Below are 17,469 nucleotides of genomic sequence, written 5' to 3'. Positions count from 1 at the left end.
ATTCGTCGATCGTTCGAACCTGTTATCTGACGTGAATACGATCCTCATGGAGTTGCCTTCCGATGTGATCATTGGTGGTAACCTAACACCACAGAAAATTCCATGCTTTCTGAGAATATCGTCACCGAGTTTGCTAGCTATTTCGAGAGAATCATATTCGCATTCTTGCTGATAGGCATTATTGCCTTCGAGATCGAAATGTGTGAAATTCAAAGTGATACGATATTGTGGTGGTGCTATAATCTCCCAAATACAATTTTTGTTTCCTGGATAAGTTTCTGGGAAAGAGGGACTGGTAATTGTGCCATTGCTATCGTCGAAAATACCACCGCATGCATCTGAAAGGTTTCAATAAATTTCAATATTTAATCTCAACAGAAAAATTATGAAGATCAATAACGGACTCACCTTCACAATGTTTCCCATCAGAATGCAATTCGTATCCGATTTTACAAGAGCACTCGAATCCACCAAGAGTATTTATACAGTCATGTTCGCATCCATGATTGGTCAACTCACACTCATCGAATTCTAATAAAAAGAAAAAAAAAAAAAAAAATAATAAAAAAAAAAAATTATGACTTTTCGTAACACTTATCGAACAGTTTATTTTATTAAACTATCGACGATATTAATGAAAACGTACCTTTCATGAAAGTTGCCGAGAATCCAGCTTTTTGTACGGATCCATCGCTAACAAATTTAACAAGCAATTTATTCCCGGTAGATTTGATGTCAGGTGGTATCTTATAGCCACAATAGACTCCGATCAAAGGGGAATCAGCATTGTGACCATCGCGTATTTCGACATAGTCATAGACGCAATTGTCGTGATTTTCAATCTCGAACGATTGAAATTTCAAAGCGACCTGATAATCCTGCGGTACGGAGAGTTTCCAAACGCATTCTTTACTTGACTGATACTCTTCAGGATAATTAGGTGACTCCAAATGACCAACGCCATCCAATTCGACATCACCACCGCATACTGCTTCGTAACTCGCCGTAAAACCACGATGCCCGCTTTGACGTTCAGAAGTAACATAAGTTACGAGCATACGACTTCCGGTAGATACCACTGGCTCATGGATCTTGCCACTCCCGCAAAAACGACCTACCAATCGTATAAACGTTGGTATTTTTGAGATCAAAGGGATACTTTTCATGGATTATACACTTTATTATCTCGACGAATGATACCGCGATATAGCATTTTAATTATAGTTAATGACGGGAGAAAGGGAAAACTTTAATTTCCATTACGAAATTGAATTCCATGAGTTAATTGATACGAGTCAGGGAAATTGGAAGGTTATTGCAAATTGAATCGCGACGTGAAAAGCAATTTATATTTCTTGTATATTACCATATGCTTTTTGTCGAACGATTAACTATTAATTTCAAACGAACAGATGAGAAAATTATACCTACCGAGTACATGACTTTTGTACCAATATCCATCACGAATTTCGAGATAATCGCTACGGCAATAATCGCTTTTGAAGATATCCAAGGACGTTATATTCAGGACAATTCTTTCTCCATGGGTAGCAGTGATCCTCCACTCGCATCGTTCTCCATCAATCGCTGGAGAACTGTTAGGGTGAGTTGGTGAACCAAAGCTACCGCTATTTTCTTGAAAAGTTCTACCACATTCTAGTCGATTGATAAAAAAGAAAAAGAAAATTGTTATTAATATTCTCTCATTGTGTAATCACTTTGAACGATCAATTCCAAGTATTCTTACTGTAACATTTGTAAAGAAGATTCGTTTGAGCGATATCACCCTCGCTTAGCCGTATCCTTTGGCCGATCTCAGGCCGTTTCTTTCCGTGATTCTCTATAGGTAAAATCGTGTCCAAATAAATGCCCTTGGAGAATGTATTCTTAGCGTAATGCATGATAGAATCGTAATCGTATGGCAGACCCAACGAGTTCACTTCTTCATCCGTCAATTTATTAAAATTATATTCCTGACCTGAAAATGTTTAATAGGCATTTGTTTCCAGGTATACATAGAATAGTGATTCATGTTTCGATTAGGCAAAAGCGAACGAATATTAACGCAAACATGAAGATAAAGGTCTCATACGTTTATACAGTAAACCGATTTCTGTCTCTGAAATAATAACGGCGATGGTTCGATCAAACTTACACAGCCATGTTTAACCTTCCACTATCGTAACATTAATCGAGGGACGATCGGTGAGTTATCCAACTTGCAAGCAAATATTACAATATTCCCTACCATTCCAGCTTCTACGTTGTTAAGGATTACCGAGATTTGCCATGTGCCTTGCCACAAATTGGCCCATTTATCTACCGCGCAAAGTCATTTGCTACGAAGGCAAACTCGATCCCATTGTTAGTGATCCCTTCTCTCCACTTCAGCTCTCGGGACATCTTTCCTCGCTTAAACGTTGCTCCAGTCACGTACGATGTATATCTACGCTTGGATAAATCCGGTTGCACGTTCACCAAACATAGTGCGTTTAGCTATTTGAATGTCCCATCAATGAGTATGAGGAGAATAGCGGGAAATTCGAATGTAACTTGAAGTAATGATTTTCCAAATGTCTCGATGATGAATCATGTGCGTATATATGTATGTATATATACATATATGTATATATGTATATATGCATTTTAAAAATTTATCGTCATCGTTAATTTTAGCTCGCTAGATAGTGAAAAGTGAGTATAATTCTTTCTACGGCGGCCAAACGAAATAGCTATTACGGAGAAATTGGGAAAAAATGGAACACGCTCAGCCTAATCTGATCCGATCGAAATTAAATTTTACACCTTTCTCTCTCTCTCTCTCTCTCTCTCTCAAGCTTTGACCTCTCCTTCCGTTTAGAATCAGGACGAGCCAATGGACTCCATCATATAATTGCGATACGCTACGAGCGCTTTTGCAAATAATCGTGTTAATTAGACAGGGCGGCTCTATCGGCTTTGGACGAAATTGAAAGCTCACCCTCTGGAAGGTTCCACTTACTCACCACTCATGATGTTGTCGCGAATGATTTGTACGTGTCGATCTCGATCCGGTCTGGTGTGTTCGTGCCAGAAGCCAACGACGTGGCCCAGTTCATGAACGACTATACCAAACTTGTCACAGTTTTTTCCGATACTGATTGCTTGCGGTCCGTTACCTCTTTTCCCGACGAAGGAACAGCATCTGGAGATGTCATAGGAAAGAAATACAAAGAAAATAAGTCAAAGGAATGTATTATCGGAAATAGATTTGCGAATAGATAACTAATGTTCTTTATAATCAAATCATATGATAACGTTTGTGAATATGTGAGAATGCGTAACATATAAAAGACGATGCACATACTTGCACATTTTTTTTAAGACCATTCGCGATTATTTTTATTATTTTTTATGTTTAAGATGTGTCCCGTTTTTAGAATTGAATTTGTGTGTTAAAAACAAAAAAAAAGAAAAGAGAAAGAAAGAAAGTAATTACAAATTTTTCAAATGGCTCCAATTTTTTGAACTTCACGTAAATCTAATGATATATATATGTGAATACGTGAGAATGTTAAATATGAAAAATACATAATATAAAACATACCTAGATCTTGTCTATATATTTTATTTAATATAAAAACTTAATCTCTTCTCTTAATCGTTTTACTTAATATTTTATTGAAATATTCATTATTATATCAAGTGATCTGATTACTTTACTTTAAGTTTTATAATATACATGAATATATGAGAATGTAAATTGCAAAAAATAAAAAATACGGTATATGTATAATTTAGTTCTATTCTATTTTAAATAAAAATATCTTTCTTTCAATCGTTGGATCTAACATTATATTTAAATATTCATTATTCTATCAAATGTTTTTAATCCCATACATTAATCTTAGAATATGTATGAGCACGTGAGAATGAAAAATCTGAACGTGATACAAAATATAGAAAGTACATCTATATTTTCTTAATCGTTGTAATTATTTTAAATATAAATATTCCCCTTCTTTTCTTCTTCTGTTTTCTTTACTTTTTTTTATTTTCTTTCTTATCTCTAGATCCAATCTATTTTATTGAAAAATATTAATTAATTTTTTTCTTTTTCTTTTAAATAATTTTATGATCGCTATATAAAATCATTCACAAAGATGGTAAGTAAGAACTCACCCACAGGGTCTTTCCGTGAAGAGAATATAATTAGGATGTTCTCTTGGTACTCTCTCGACGAACTTGACGCAAGTAAAGTTTTCCCAATGTCTCATGGCTTGCTTGAAAAGTGCCTTGTGAGCTCCGGAAAAGTTACCATCGATCTCATAAGGTATAACACCATGATCCCAGACACGTTCCTTTCTTGCAGTTGCGGCTCTTCGATTTCTCGTTGGAAAATTGTGGACTAGTGATTCTGTACCTCGCTCGTTGTTCGCAAGATATTTCGGTTTGTGGTCCATGTCGTAAAACTCAATGGACCGTAGTCGCCTATCGTGAAGCGAGACGACCTCGTCCGAGACATCATTCGCCGTGTCCCGGGGCAAAGGGACAATTTTCCTTCGGTGATTTCGCCGTCGAGAGCCTCTGGAAAATGACAAGGATATTGTTCGCTTATTTTGTACGAAAGAATCGCAAATTTATGATTACCTTGATCGTTACCATTTCTATCTATTGCAGTTTTATCTCTCCTGTGAATTTCTTCCTCTTATCAATTGTTTGAAGGAAGAAGAAGAAGAAGAAGAAGAAGAAGAAGAAGAAAAAAAAATAAATTAAAGACCAATGGTGTTACTAGGTCAATTAAATTCAATTATCTTTGATTATCGACCATTTTTCTTCTTGATTATGAAAATGACCTAAGTCATATTACATATGTATATAATATGTAAATAATTTAGATTATTTATACATATGCATATGTATATCAAGCATATATATATATATTTTTTTTTTCAATTATATATGTATATACATATATAGATATATTATATTATACATTAAAAAAATATATATGTAGTTAGAACGTATATCATTCAGTTAATTTTCACCAGCACAATCGTTTAATGAAATGAAACGAGTAAAGAAACAAATTAGTACGTAAATTGTAAACGCACCTGCGAGAAATATATATTTCATTCTTTATAGCACATTCTCTGTTCAAGGCGGATTTATTTGCCTTTCCCCATCCTTCTGTTTCATCGACAACAATGAAGGAAGTCGTGAATCTAATTGGTGAAAGTTCTCGAGCTAGAAAATAATACTTAGGAAAATGAAAGGAAAATGACTGAATCGAAAGGGGAATTTGATTAAACGTTTGAATCATGAAATGCGAATTAATCGTTAGTTGTTTCGATCAAATGTTGAGTCTTCCACAAAAAGAATGAAGGAATGAGGGAAAGAAAGAAAAAAAGAAAAAAAAAAAAAAACGAAAAAAATGATACGAGGTTTTGCTTCTCAGCATCTTGCGGAAAGATATTTTCTTTTTTTTTTTTTTTTATTTCCTCTTGCGCAAGAGCTAACAACAAAGCGAGACTTAATGTACGAATCGAACGTGTCGTGGTTCCGTAGTTTTTTACGATTCTTCGACGAGCCTTAAGGGTAGGGATGTAAGAGGGAACGAAATTGCTATCGCGGCAAATGCGCTTTTCATGGCTCGACCGGGGAATAAATTCGAAAAGTAGATAGGCGAAGAAACGAGTCGAAAAGACCCAGTCAGTGTCGATGTACATTTGAGAGATACAAATAAAAAAGAAGCTGCGATGATTGAAAGTAAAATTATCAAGTAACTATCATCTTTCCATTTCTCGTTTTTCTTCTTTTTTGATTATTCTCTTCTTGGTGATCATTACTGTCCTAGATTCAATGAAGCCTGCATTTCATTCTATCCTTTAATCTTTTTTTCTTTTTTTTTTCTTTTTTTTTTTTCAATGCAATTAATTTTCTTTCATAGGAATTCTTCAAGAGAAAAGCGTCTCTCTCTCTCTCTCTCTCTCTCTCTCTCTCTCTCTGTTGAGATAAAAATCTATCTATCTATCTATCTATCTATCTATCTATCTATCTATCTATCTCTCTCTAAAAATTAAGAAATACGATTAATGAATTAATTTAACATCGTAATATGTATAATATTTTTCATGTATACATATAACTTTACAATATCAATATATACATTTATTTATATTCCAAAACAATTTAGAGATCCGAGATATATTTCGATATTATCAAAAAATATATCAAATTAAATAGAATATCTTTGTTTAATTATCGACAAAATTATATACAATAAATTTCTCCTAAATAAACATTCGGCGAGATAGCTATAGGGAGATTCGTAAGAATTACGTTAGAATTGGAAAGGAAAACAAATTTTTAGATAAAATTATATTGAATAAATTAGATAAACATTTAACTATCCTTTAGATTAATTTGTTCAATTTATCGTAAAAAGAAATGCCAGAGAAAAATATAAAAAGGAAAAGAAAATGAGAAAGAGAGAAAGAAAGAAAGAAAGAAAGAAAGAAAGAAAGAAAGAAAGAAGGAAAGAATGCAAAAAAAGAATACGCGGAAAGAAATAAAAAATAGAGGATAATCGTGCTGGTGGTGGTTGAAGGCAACGGGGTGCCTAGTCGACACTTTGAAAAATAATTCTCTCCCCTCGCGTAAACATTGGACTAAAGTGCGTAGCTCTCGCGCGTACGGCGGTGGCAGTAGCAGCAGTGCCAGTGCCTATCCCTCGTTTATTAGTACTAATTACCGGGTGAGCGTAATTCTCTCGCAGCCACCCCGTCCGATAGGAGAACGAAAGAGCGAGAGAGAGAGAGAGAGAGAGAGAGAGAGAGAGAGAGAGAGAAAGAGAAAGAGAGAGAGAGGGAGTTAACCTCCCTTTTACTTTCTCTCTCTCTCTCTTTCTCTCTCTTCCAACCCCTCTGGGTCTCCTCGAGCGACAGTGCGCCGGCAGTCAGCCTGCGAGTTTCTGAATCGGTACGGCATTACAATTAATTAACGAGCTGCACTCTCACGAGTTTCGTTAAGGGAGCGTTCACAATGTCGTCTTAAATGAGAACATTAATCGATAGGACAAACTCGTAAAGAATATCCTCGTAAACATTTTAAATGATTTTTATCGGTATTATTTTTTATTGATATTTTTTTTTTCTTTTTCTTTTCTTCCCTCTTTCTTTTCTTTTCCTTTTTTTTTTCCTTGTTCTTTCTATTTCCTTCTCTTTTCTTGTTCCTTTTTTCTTTTTTTTAAAAACAACAATTGATCGATGATTTTTCATCAAACGAATTGATTTATGGATAAACAAGTAACATTATAAGTAATAAGTTTCGTTTATAATTTTCATGAAAGAATTTAATAATTTATGAATTTTTGTTTTCACCCTTTTGTGATTTTTTTTCTTTCTTTTTCTTTTTTTTTTTTTATTTTGTTGTTGTTTCTTTTGTTTTTTCCTTTTTTTCTCTTAATTCTTTTTTTTCCCCAACGGCGGAGCTTATTCCGTTTTCGTTGAAAAAAAATGGTTTCATACGCGTTCGCGTATCCGTGTGGACGATCTTGCGGATTAGAATAAAAGGAGAAGAAAGAAAAAAGGAAGAAGAATGTGGACAACAAAAATACGAAAAGGAACGCTTGGCACTCGTAGTCGGTACGATTTACGCGTGAAAAAATGCGTGAGAAAAGTAGAATCTTTTTTCTCTTCTTCTTCTTTTTTTTCCTTTTCTCTTCTTTTTTTTTTTTCCTTTTCTTTTCCTCTCTTTACTTTTTTTATCCCCAGCCACGTGGGCGACGGAAAACGCGTGAAGAGAGAACGCTCGCGTTGCTCCAATTTTTTTTTATTTTCTCCTTTTTTTTTTTACTCTTTTTCTTTCTTCTTTTCTTCGCGTGATCGTCATACGTACATACATACGTGCGAGGAGCAGCACGATAAGAGCGACAAAAAAAAAAAAGAAAAAAAAAAAAAAAGAAAAAAGAAAAGAAAGAAAGGAAAAAAAAACAAAAGAAAAAAAAAAGAAAAAAGGGAAGGAACAAGAAGAGAAAAATGAAAAAAAGGAAGGGAGAAAAAATTGAAAAATCTATCCATCAACGAGAAGAAAAAAAAAAGGGAAGAAGGAAAATAGAAAGAAAGAAAGAAAGAAAGAAAGAAAGAAAGAAAAAAAAGAACAAAAAAAAAAAGAAACAAGCAGTCGGAAAAACGTAGTCGGAGTAACGTAGAGTCGTTTGAAAGGCGACAATAAACGAGACGATTATTCCCGGCGATTAATAACTCCCGATATTCCGTCGTTTCTGTTCCGTTTTCGCGCGGGATGTTTAAATCGCAGGAGATATAGCGCTATCGTCAAACAATGAATCTGTAAATAGGAATATCGGATCTCTCGCGTAGCCTTGCTGCTGACAGCATCGCCTGACTATACCTATAATATAGGTATATGAATGTACATAGATATGTATATACATATAACTTGGGTGAGATGAATAGCGAATATTTCAGGAACGTCGGACATTGGTAACAGTGAGATAGAAGAGAGAGAGAAAGAGGGGAGAAGGGTGAGATATATAGTGCGAACTGGTTGTCCATTAAATGTGTTTTTTTCTTTTTTTTTTTTTTAAATTTCTTTTTTTTATTAGAACAATGGAACGTTACGGTGTAGCGTGGCAAACAATGGAGTAATATTCTAACGAGAATCAACGAGGCATTGTGGTAATTGGAATCGTGCCAATGTCCTCGGTGGATACTATTCCTTCTCAATGGGAGAATTGAATTTTTTAACATTTCCATGTATAATTGTACTTGAGGATGGCATAAAGCAAATCGAAATGAATATTGAATTTTTATAGCATTTCTAAAGCCAATGAAAAAGAAAGGCTCTATAGACCTTTCGTACGCGTACGTAGATATATACGTACGTGTGTATGTGTGTGTGTGTGTGTGTGTGTATATATATGTATGTATTTATATGTATGTAACGAATCGATCGTAAGGGAATGTAAATTTTAAAACAGTCCTTCATCAATCGTTTTGATTTTCTCTACGAAAAATGAGAAAGAAAAATTCATCCCTAGTCAGCAGATTTTTCGAGGGGGAAAAAAAAGGAAAAGCAAAAAAAAAAAAAAGCCTGACAAAGACCGATGACGTTGGTGGTTGCCTGTTTTCTATTTCCTTTTTCTACGACTGGCCGATATCAAAAATCGAACGAAAAGGAATATGTAGAGAGAAGTACGATGAGTTACGAAGGCCTATCCGTGGCTGAATGGAGGAACATGCTATTCGCTGAATACGAAATTTCTCTCGGTGAGATCTTGATAAATCACTCGTCTTTCGGTCTCTTGCACTTTTCTTTTTCTCTATCTTCTCGAAAGACGGAGAGTTAAATAAAAAAAGAGAGTCAGAGAGCGAAAAGAGAGAGAAAAGAGAGAGAGAGAGAGAGAGAGAGAGAGAGAGAGGCGAACTAAGGAAGGGTGTAAAAGTAGAAGTAGGAAAGATACAGAAATCGATAGGATGAAGTTACCTCGGTAGTACGAACACCTTCGTCGACGAGTCTTCTCACCCTTGACACTCTTGAAAGAGAGAAAGAGAGAGATAAAGTGAGAGAGAGAGAGAGAGAGAGAGAGAGAGAGAAAGAAAGAAAGAAAGAGAAAGATAGAAAGAGTGAGTAACGCTTAAACCCCGATGAGATTGTTCCCCTGGTAAGATTAATGTGACTTAGTCTGTACTTTAATTCGATACCTCGAACAGGCCGGCGGCACTTTCGAGACGGACCTTGAGAGATGACCTTGCTTTAAGAAGGGTCTTGCCGTCGACAGCTGGAACTCACTCGATAAAGGGAGAACGCGTTCTCTTCTCTCCCAATCCTTCCTCCGATCCTCCTTTAAACGTGTGAAACTTCCTTGCCGATTACTCGGCAAGATTTATAATCATGTTCAAGTACAAAAAAAGTTCCGTGAAGACAAATTATATTCGATAATTCGAATTTCTTTTTTTCTTCTCTTTTTTTCTCCCCCTTTAGATAAAAGATACATAGATCATCCTCCAATCCTATTATCGAATTAATATCTGTATAAGTAATCGAGGTAATAATTGAAGAAATTAAAAAAAAAAAAAAAAAAAAAATAACAGAAGAAGATAAAAATAAAGAATATTCATTCGGATAGTTAAAAAAAAAAAAAAAAGAAAGTTTTTAATTCACATTTAATTAATCCTTTACGATTGCTTCAATTTATTCTTATCCTCTTTCTTATTTCACCTTTTTCTTTTTCTTCTTTCTTTTTTATACCAATTATTCTTCTCTATATTTCCTACGTATCGTCTTTCATAATTATTCGATAATCCTCCATGTGATCCTAATGATAGTAAGCATCGTATAACTTTCGCGCTCGTTACCGCAATTTCGTTATCTCACGATTTATCAACGACAAAAGGGAGAGTCGGTAGCCTGACAGTCTGATCCTCTTCGGAATTCTCTTCGGGAGCTTCATTGGAGAATCACTACGTGATCGTGTTTCACGGGGTTGGATACAGGCCGTAAACAGGCGCTTTCGTGAACCCGTCGACGATGAACACGTACAGAAGAGAAACCCACATAAATGCGTCTACCTACTACGAGAGAGATACGTTACGTCTATCCACTCGCGCGTATCCCTTTTGGGTTTCCACCTCTCTCTTCCTCTCTCTCTATCTCTCTCTCTCTTCCTCTTTTTCTTCCTCTTTCTCTCTCTCTCTCTCTCTCTCTCTTTCTCTCTCTCTGCCTCTCTCTATTTGTTATTTGTTGGTGGGGGTGTTGATGGTCCAGGAACATTTATGTAACTTCTCGTTTTGTATACAAACAAACACACGTATAAATAGATACATACGCAATATATCTTGTCATTCTCATCGATAGATGTAATGTTATAAAAATTATTATTAAAAAATAGAGAGTATGACAATAATAAGAATTCTTCTTTCATTTAGTGGATGAAATGCGAGTCAATGGCCGTGTCAAAAGCGGAAAAAGAGGAACCGAGCAGGTGTTCGACGTTAAATCCAGTCGACGAGAAACATAGAGAGCTGCGTGTGTGTGAGAGAGAGAGGGAGAGTAGTAGATATAGGATCGACATACCTGATCGGGGGTGGAGCGTTGCCGATGCTGACAGGTTATTGGCAGTTCGAAGGCTGAAAATGCTCGGACGGCAGTATCGGACCCCATTTTCCAGCTTTACGATGACGGCCATTGTTATTGGCATCGCCGGTTGGCTCTACCACCGGGAAGACGGGTGGTAAGAGGAAGAGGGTGGATTGGAAGAGGGTGACTGAGCAAGTATATATACATTTAGAGTATATATATATATATATATAGTATATAAATATATATATATATATATGTATATATATATATATACATGTACGTTGTTCATGTGTGTATGTATATCTATGTCTACGAGAACGAACTTGCCACGAGTGTAGTCACGTGCTCGATTTAATCGTTCCCACTGGAATTGGGTTAGGTACGCCAAAAAATTAACGACAAATCCGTTCTCTGCACTCCCTTCCTTTCTCTCTCTCTCTCTCTCTCTCTCTCTCTCTCTCTTTCTCTCTCTCTTTTCCTCTCCCTTTCTATTTCTTTCTTCCTTTCAGTTTTTCTCCCTAAAATCTCCGAAAAAAACATTTCGAGTAGGCTCCTCATCGTTCGGCTTTTTCCGATCGTTCGACCGTACGAGTATAAAAAAAAAAAAAAAAAAAAGAAAAAGAAAAGGCACAAGGGCAATGGCTCTCTGCGTGTGACAGGATATATTCGAACAAGAAAGAAAATTTGTTGCCGACATAAACTAGAAATTAATGATCCGCATCCTTGGCTTGATGTAATTAAGATCCGTGGCTTCTCCGATTGCAAGAGACGTACGGAGTTAGAGGCTGAGTGCGGTTAACTTTGATAATTCGGTAAAATCTATTACGTCTCGCGTCTAATGGACTTAACTTCTGACACGATAGTCGCCCTGGTAGTTCCCTCCGTGGACTTACGATGAGCGCGTATCTTCGACATAACTTTGACAAACTCTTCAGTCAACTATCAACCACGGATCTCTCTTTCTCTCTTCCTCCTTCTCTCTCTCTCTCTCTCTCTCTCTCTCTTTTTCTCTCTCTTTCTCGCTCACGCTCTCTTTCTTTTTCTTCCCTCCGGATATTCTCGTCAGGTTGAAGTTCGAAATTTGTTGGAGCAGTTTACGTCAGAGAATGTTGAGTTATTCTTTTCGCTTAAGTTCTTTCTTTCTTGACTATGTTTTTATTTTTTTTTTTTCTTATTTATTTATCTTTTTTTCGTTTTTTTTTTCTTTTGTATATATATATATATATATATATATATATATATATATATATATATGTATATAACAACATGAACTGTTCCAGCGTGTTTATTATTTCGAAATTCTCGAGTTAAAGATAAATTAATCATATTGAAAGATATTAATTTTCATGTAGTTAGAAACGTTAAACTAAACATACCTTCTACGATGATGACGACGATGACGTTGTTTCGATCTATCTTGCGTCGTTGTTTCCGGCCTAATCGTAGACGTATAACCTCCTATTTCTTCGATGTTATCTTCTTGAGCATTTCTAGTCTTTGCCGTTGTCGAACCGATTGAAAAATCTATGTCATCGAGTATTTTCGGTGTCGTTTGCTTGATCCTACCTTCTCTAATATTTGAAGTTTCGGTTATCGTCAAATAATTCTGTCGATGAGCCAAGTGTCTCTTTTTCGCCGGAAGTGTCGTCGATTCTAATCTAATGAACAATAAATATGCTCAATTAATATTGATAATGGGATTAAAAAAAAGACATTATCATTTACCTGATTTCAATGCCCTCCTCCTTTATTTCAGGATTAGTATCAACGTTTCTAACGTTGAAGATAAATCCATCCTCGAATTCGCCGCCCATGCTGTACTGATTGCGATCCACCATGATCGGTTCAGGTTTCCCTTGAGAGACTACGCTCTCTTCTTCCTCACGATGAGCCTCATTGTTCATGTCGTGCTCATTTTTGAACTGTAATATCTCTGTAAAGAATACGTACCATTTGATCTTATCTCTTATTGATACGGATATAATTAAAGTCTATGAAAAAAAATTATTCATTTACCGGTAAGACCTTCCTCTTCGACTTGAAGACCTTCCTTTAATACCTCCTCTCTGTATTTTTCTAATTCCTCAAGGTACGACTTATTCAACTTTTGCTGTCGCCATTCTGTTTCGTACTTGATGTTGGGCAGTGCTATATCACCAAGAAATCCACCTGGAATCAAATATTATTTTGTTTTTTTTTCTTTTAAAAATTGTTGGCAATATTTCATAGAATTTTCATACGCTCATTTATATTCATTGATATTTATTTATATATATATATATATATTTATATTCAAAGGTCTTGAAGCAGTGGTCAGATACCAGCAAAGGATTAATTTCAAAAGTTATCTCAAATCTCTAAAAAGAAAATAGGAAGGGATCTCGATCATACGTGTATCTCATTCGTATACGGTCGAAAGCCTCCGTCGAATCTCCTGGAAAGTCGATCGCCTTTCCGAGACGGCATTCCCGCAGGGATTGAACGTAGTATGGACCTATTATCGGTTACCATAAATCATCGAACGTGTTATCGGTCGAAAGAGAGTTTGCTCTGATCGTGGTTGTTGCGAACGACGTAAACAGCATCTCGGCCAGACTTTGCTATCTTCCACCGTGACAGAAGAGAAAAACGGTATTCTGTTGGAGTCACGCGGATATAGTGAGCGCGAGAGTGAAATAGATATACAAAGAAAGCTAACTATGCAAATTCGATTTCGAATCTCGGAAAACGAAAAAAGAAACAAAAAAAAAGAAAAAAGAAAAAAAAAGAAAGGAAAAACTTTTTCTCTTTTTGATTAATACTATTCCTTTTGATATTTATAGATTTACATTTTAAATTTTCCCGCGTTATATCTCACGAGATAAAAAGAAGACAACTAACTTTTCTATATGAGCTAAAGGTCCATAAGCTTTCTATATCTGATAACTTTTTAACGTGTCAAAGGTCCGATTAAATGAAACTAAAGTTCGGATTAAAGGTACGAAAACTGAACAGCTCTTTTTCGATTGTTAAAGAAGATCTCGTTATACGATCAAGGTAGTTCGTTAGTTTGAAGATCGCGATAAAAAGAGAACGAGAAGGTCAGCCAGGTTTTATCGAATTCCGTATCGACATCCCCCATTGGGATCTCTCAATAGTGGTTGTCTGGATGGGTGGTGGTCGAACGGGTGCTTCAAGAGAAGCCGTAATTAGATCGTTGGAAATGGAGAGGAACGTGAGAAAGAAAGAGGAAGAGAGATGATGAAAGAGAGAAAGAGAGAGGCTGGCTCACAATTCTTTCTACTTTGTACAAGTTCGTTAGTTAAGTATATACACACATACACACATATATATATATATATATATATATATATATATATATATAAGTATCATTTTTTATTCGTTTGATCTTCTTTAGAGTAGCACTCTCTCGAACGGAAGAATCGAGGGAAACGCGATCATGCGATTTTCTACTATGAGATTCGGCATGTAACAAATTTTATCTTTTTCTTTTCTCTCTCTCTCTCTCTCTCTCTTTCTCTCTTTCTCTTTCTTTCGATTTAAAACCTATCGAACAATTTAATCGAATAAAACCTAAGTGAAAAAGAAAAAAGAAAAGGGAAAGACTTTTGAAGAATTTCTTTCTACGTTTTACCAATAACGTATTATCCTTTATCCTATATCATCTTACGTTCCAATCGGTTAGAAACTTTGTGCACTGTCAATGAAAAGAATAAGAAGAAGAAGAAGAAAAAATGAAAAATGAGAAAAATGATCGAGACAGGCAGCTGCTAGCGATCATAGATAATCACCGAACGCAAGCCTACAGACAGGATCATAAATTCTACGGGCAATGCAATGATATTTCTCATGGCAGGGTTGCGTTATCGAGGATGAGGAGAGGGTATAGGGTTGTAGGGATACCTTACCAAATGTCCTCGATCGATTTCCCTTAATTAACCCGATCCTATGACACTCTCTCTCTCTCTCTCTCTCTCTCTCTCTCTCTCTCTCTCTCTCTTATACGTATATATAGTTAGAACGGAAGGGACTACCGATCGTATTCCTCGGAATATTCTCTATGTGTGTACGAGCCGTAATGTTGGCGCGTGTCCCATTAGTCGCGTCGTATAATTTGTCGATGTGGAAATTAGCGGGACGCGTTCCGATATCGGCACGTCCCTACAACACGCCAAAAGGGCCACACGAGTTCGCCCTTTCGCCGTTAACGAGCACGAAATCGGCCGTATCCTCGTCGAGCTACTACTGCTGATGCTATTGGTGCTGCTGCTATTGCTGTTGTTGTTGTTGCTGCTGCTGCTGCTGCTGCTGCTGCTGTTGCTGCTGCTGCTGCTGTTGCTGCTCTACGATGAATTCGCGAACGCTCGTAAATATTGGCCCGCTTGCGATTTTCCTGCGTACGCTCGTTCTGTTCGCGAACCATCAATCGCGTGTACGTGCAAGCCGTTCTGTTCTTGCAACCCAGCCGCACGATTTACGATTTGAGTCAATTCGTTCGACGTTTGAACAATGATTTTACCATCAGATCTCTTCTCCAACAAATTCGGATGTATTTTTTGTTAATATTATTTTCCCTTTTTCGACTTTTTATATCCCCCTTCCATCAAATTATATTTAACAGTTTATAAATCTAATTTGTATTTTTATATCTTGCAAAAAAAAATATTTCATTGTTCTAATAATAGAATTTTTCTATTTGTAAAATAATGAAACTATTATTACATTAAATGAAAAAAATATACTTTTTCTTATATTATATATAATGTATAACTCTTACACTTAATATAAGTATACATACAGCAAATATTAATTTTCGAATATGAAATAATAATTAAGTTTGTTATTTCATGTGAAAATAAAATAAAAAATGCGAACGTATATAATTTTAAAGTTACATAAATTTATGAAGAATATACTGTTAAATTTAATTTCTATTCGTTCGATAATTATTTTTTTAAATTAATAAATATTGATTTAAATTAATAAAAATTGATTAACACGATGATCATCCATGATCATCAATTTACAATCTACAATTTACAAAATTTACAAATTAATTATTATAAATCGAATATGCTAACGGATCAGAAATTTTAAATAACAGAAATATGTAACTAAATAATAATTTAAAATGAAAAATGTGCTATCTAAAAAATAATTGTTATTGATTATTTTTATTTCTGCAACGAATAGAACACAATGAGATTATAAATAAACAAAATGTTTATATGTGTATTTACAAATATATGTAAATATAAATTATTATATCAAATATTAATAACAAGTTCACACGTATATATTCCTTTGATTTTAAAGTAAGCGAACATAATATTCTACAAACATTTCAATTTTATGAAAAAAAATTAACTAAAAACATAATAAGCATTGTAATCATTACACTATAGATATCGTGTAATATTTTGCAACTTTCGTAAAAAAGAAAAAATTTAGCGTTTTTAATTGACTTAACGGATTGTCAAGAGTAATTAAAAACAATGTGACAATTGGTGAATATTAGTGAAATAAATACATTATTGATATGAGAATCTAATCCTATTTAATTATAAGGCACAATAATTTATCATTATCAGCTTATTGAATAATAATGAAAATTCTATCGTAGTAGTAAAAAAAAATATCGTGGCAATTACATTAATTAACGTGTTAATCGTATTGACAGGTGTAATTTTACCTTCACGGTTAATTTGAATAAGTGGACAGATTAATCGATCCGTATCTAAATTAATGAAAACCGAGCTAAATGTGTTCACTCTCTCTCTCTCTCTCTCTCTCTCTCTCTCTCTCTCTCTCTCTCTCTCTCTCTATTTCTCTTTAGTACGATACCATCCTGATCTCTAATTAATTTTGTTAATCGATTTTTCAATGAGTATCGAGAGCACGTCGTAAGGGATCTATAGTATCGACGATCTTATAAGAAGTGTAATAAACGTGATAACAGGCGATCTAGCGTTAATAAAAACGGATTTAGTTCTTTTCTTGCAGGAAGAAAAGGTTTCGTTACGAGTGCGATGTTGTAATTATTATAGAAGAGATTAAAGGTTAGCGATTATCGTAAAATCTTTCTCTTCCATTTATGATCTCGAAACTTTATGAGATCTTCTTTTGTATACCTAAATTCTTTTTTGAAATATTAAAAAAGATTAATGTTTCTTTATATTTAATTAATATATATTTCTTGTTTTTCTCTTCCTTTTTTTTTCTTTTTATTTTATTTTTACATAGGTAGACTTACATTTCCTTTATACAATTACGAATTCTTTTAGGATATTGATCATGATGATAAAATCTTTTTTTCAGTCAAATATATTACGATCGTAAGTTTATTGAAATTTTATATAATATACACATTGATCTTTTTATTTATGT

The 17,469-nt window shown here is 34.8% G+C and overlaps 1 protein-coding gene across 4 annotated transcripts in view; it reads right to left on the bottom strand.

Moving 5' to 3' along the window:
- LOC124947013 (bone morphogenetic protein 1) overlaps positions 1–17,469 on the bottom strand; it is a 42,527-nt gene that overhangs the window by 3,196 nt on the left and 21,862 nt on the right. For 3 of the 4 annotated variants that reach the window (XM_047488571.1, XM_047488572.1, XM_047488573.1), the window contains exons 3-12: positions 13,099–13,251; positions 12,808–13,015; positions 12,459–12,740; positions 4,162–4,566; positions 3,006–3,184; positions 1,748–1,978; positions 1,432–1,656; positions 647–1,114; positions 409–531; positions 20–338 (exon numbers count right to left, since the gene is read on the bottom strand). In XM_047488571.1, the coding sequence (XP_047344527.1) occupies positions 20–338; positions 409–531; positions 647–1,114; positions 1,432–1,656; positions 1,748–1,978; positions 3,006–3,184; positions 4,162–4,566; positions 12,459–12,740; positions 12,808–13,015; positions 13,099–13,251 (2,593 nt within the window). Of the gene's footprint in view, positions 1–19; positions 339–408; positions 532–646; positions 1,115–1,431; positions 1,657–1,747; positions 1,979–3,005; positions 3,185–4,161; positions 4,567–12,458; positions 12,741–12,807; positions 13,016–13,098; positions 13,252–13,473; positions 13,668–17,469 lie in introns of those variants that run through there. The other variant, XM_047488574.1, reaches the window with a different exon arrangement.

Source organism: Vespa velutina, chromosome 2, assembly GCF_912470025.1.
Source record: "Vespa velutina chromosome 2, iVesVel2.1, whole genome shotgun sequence".
NCBI classification, from domain to species: Eukaryota; Metazoa; Arthropoda; class Insecta; order Hymenoptera; family Vespidae; genus Vespa; species Vespa velutina.
This window is presented reverse-complemented; position numbering and strand designations above follow the sequence as displayed.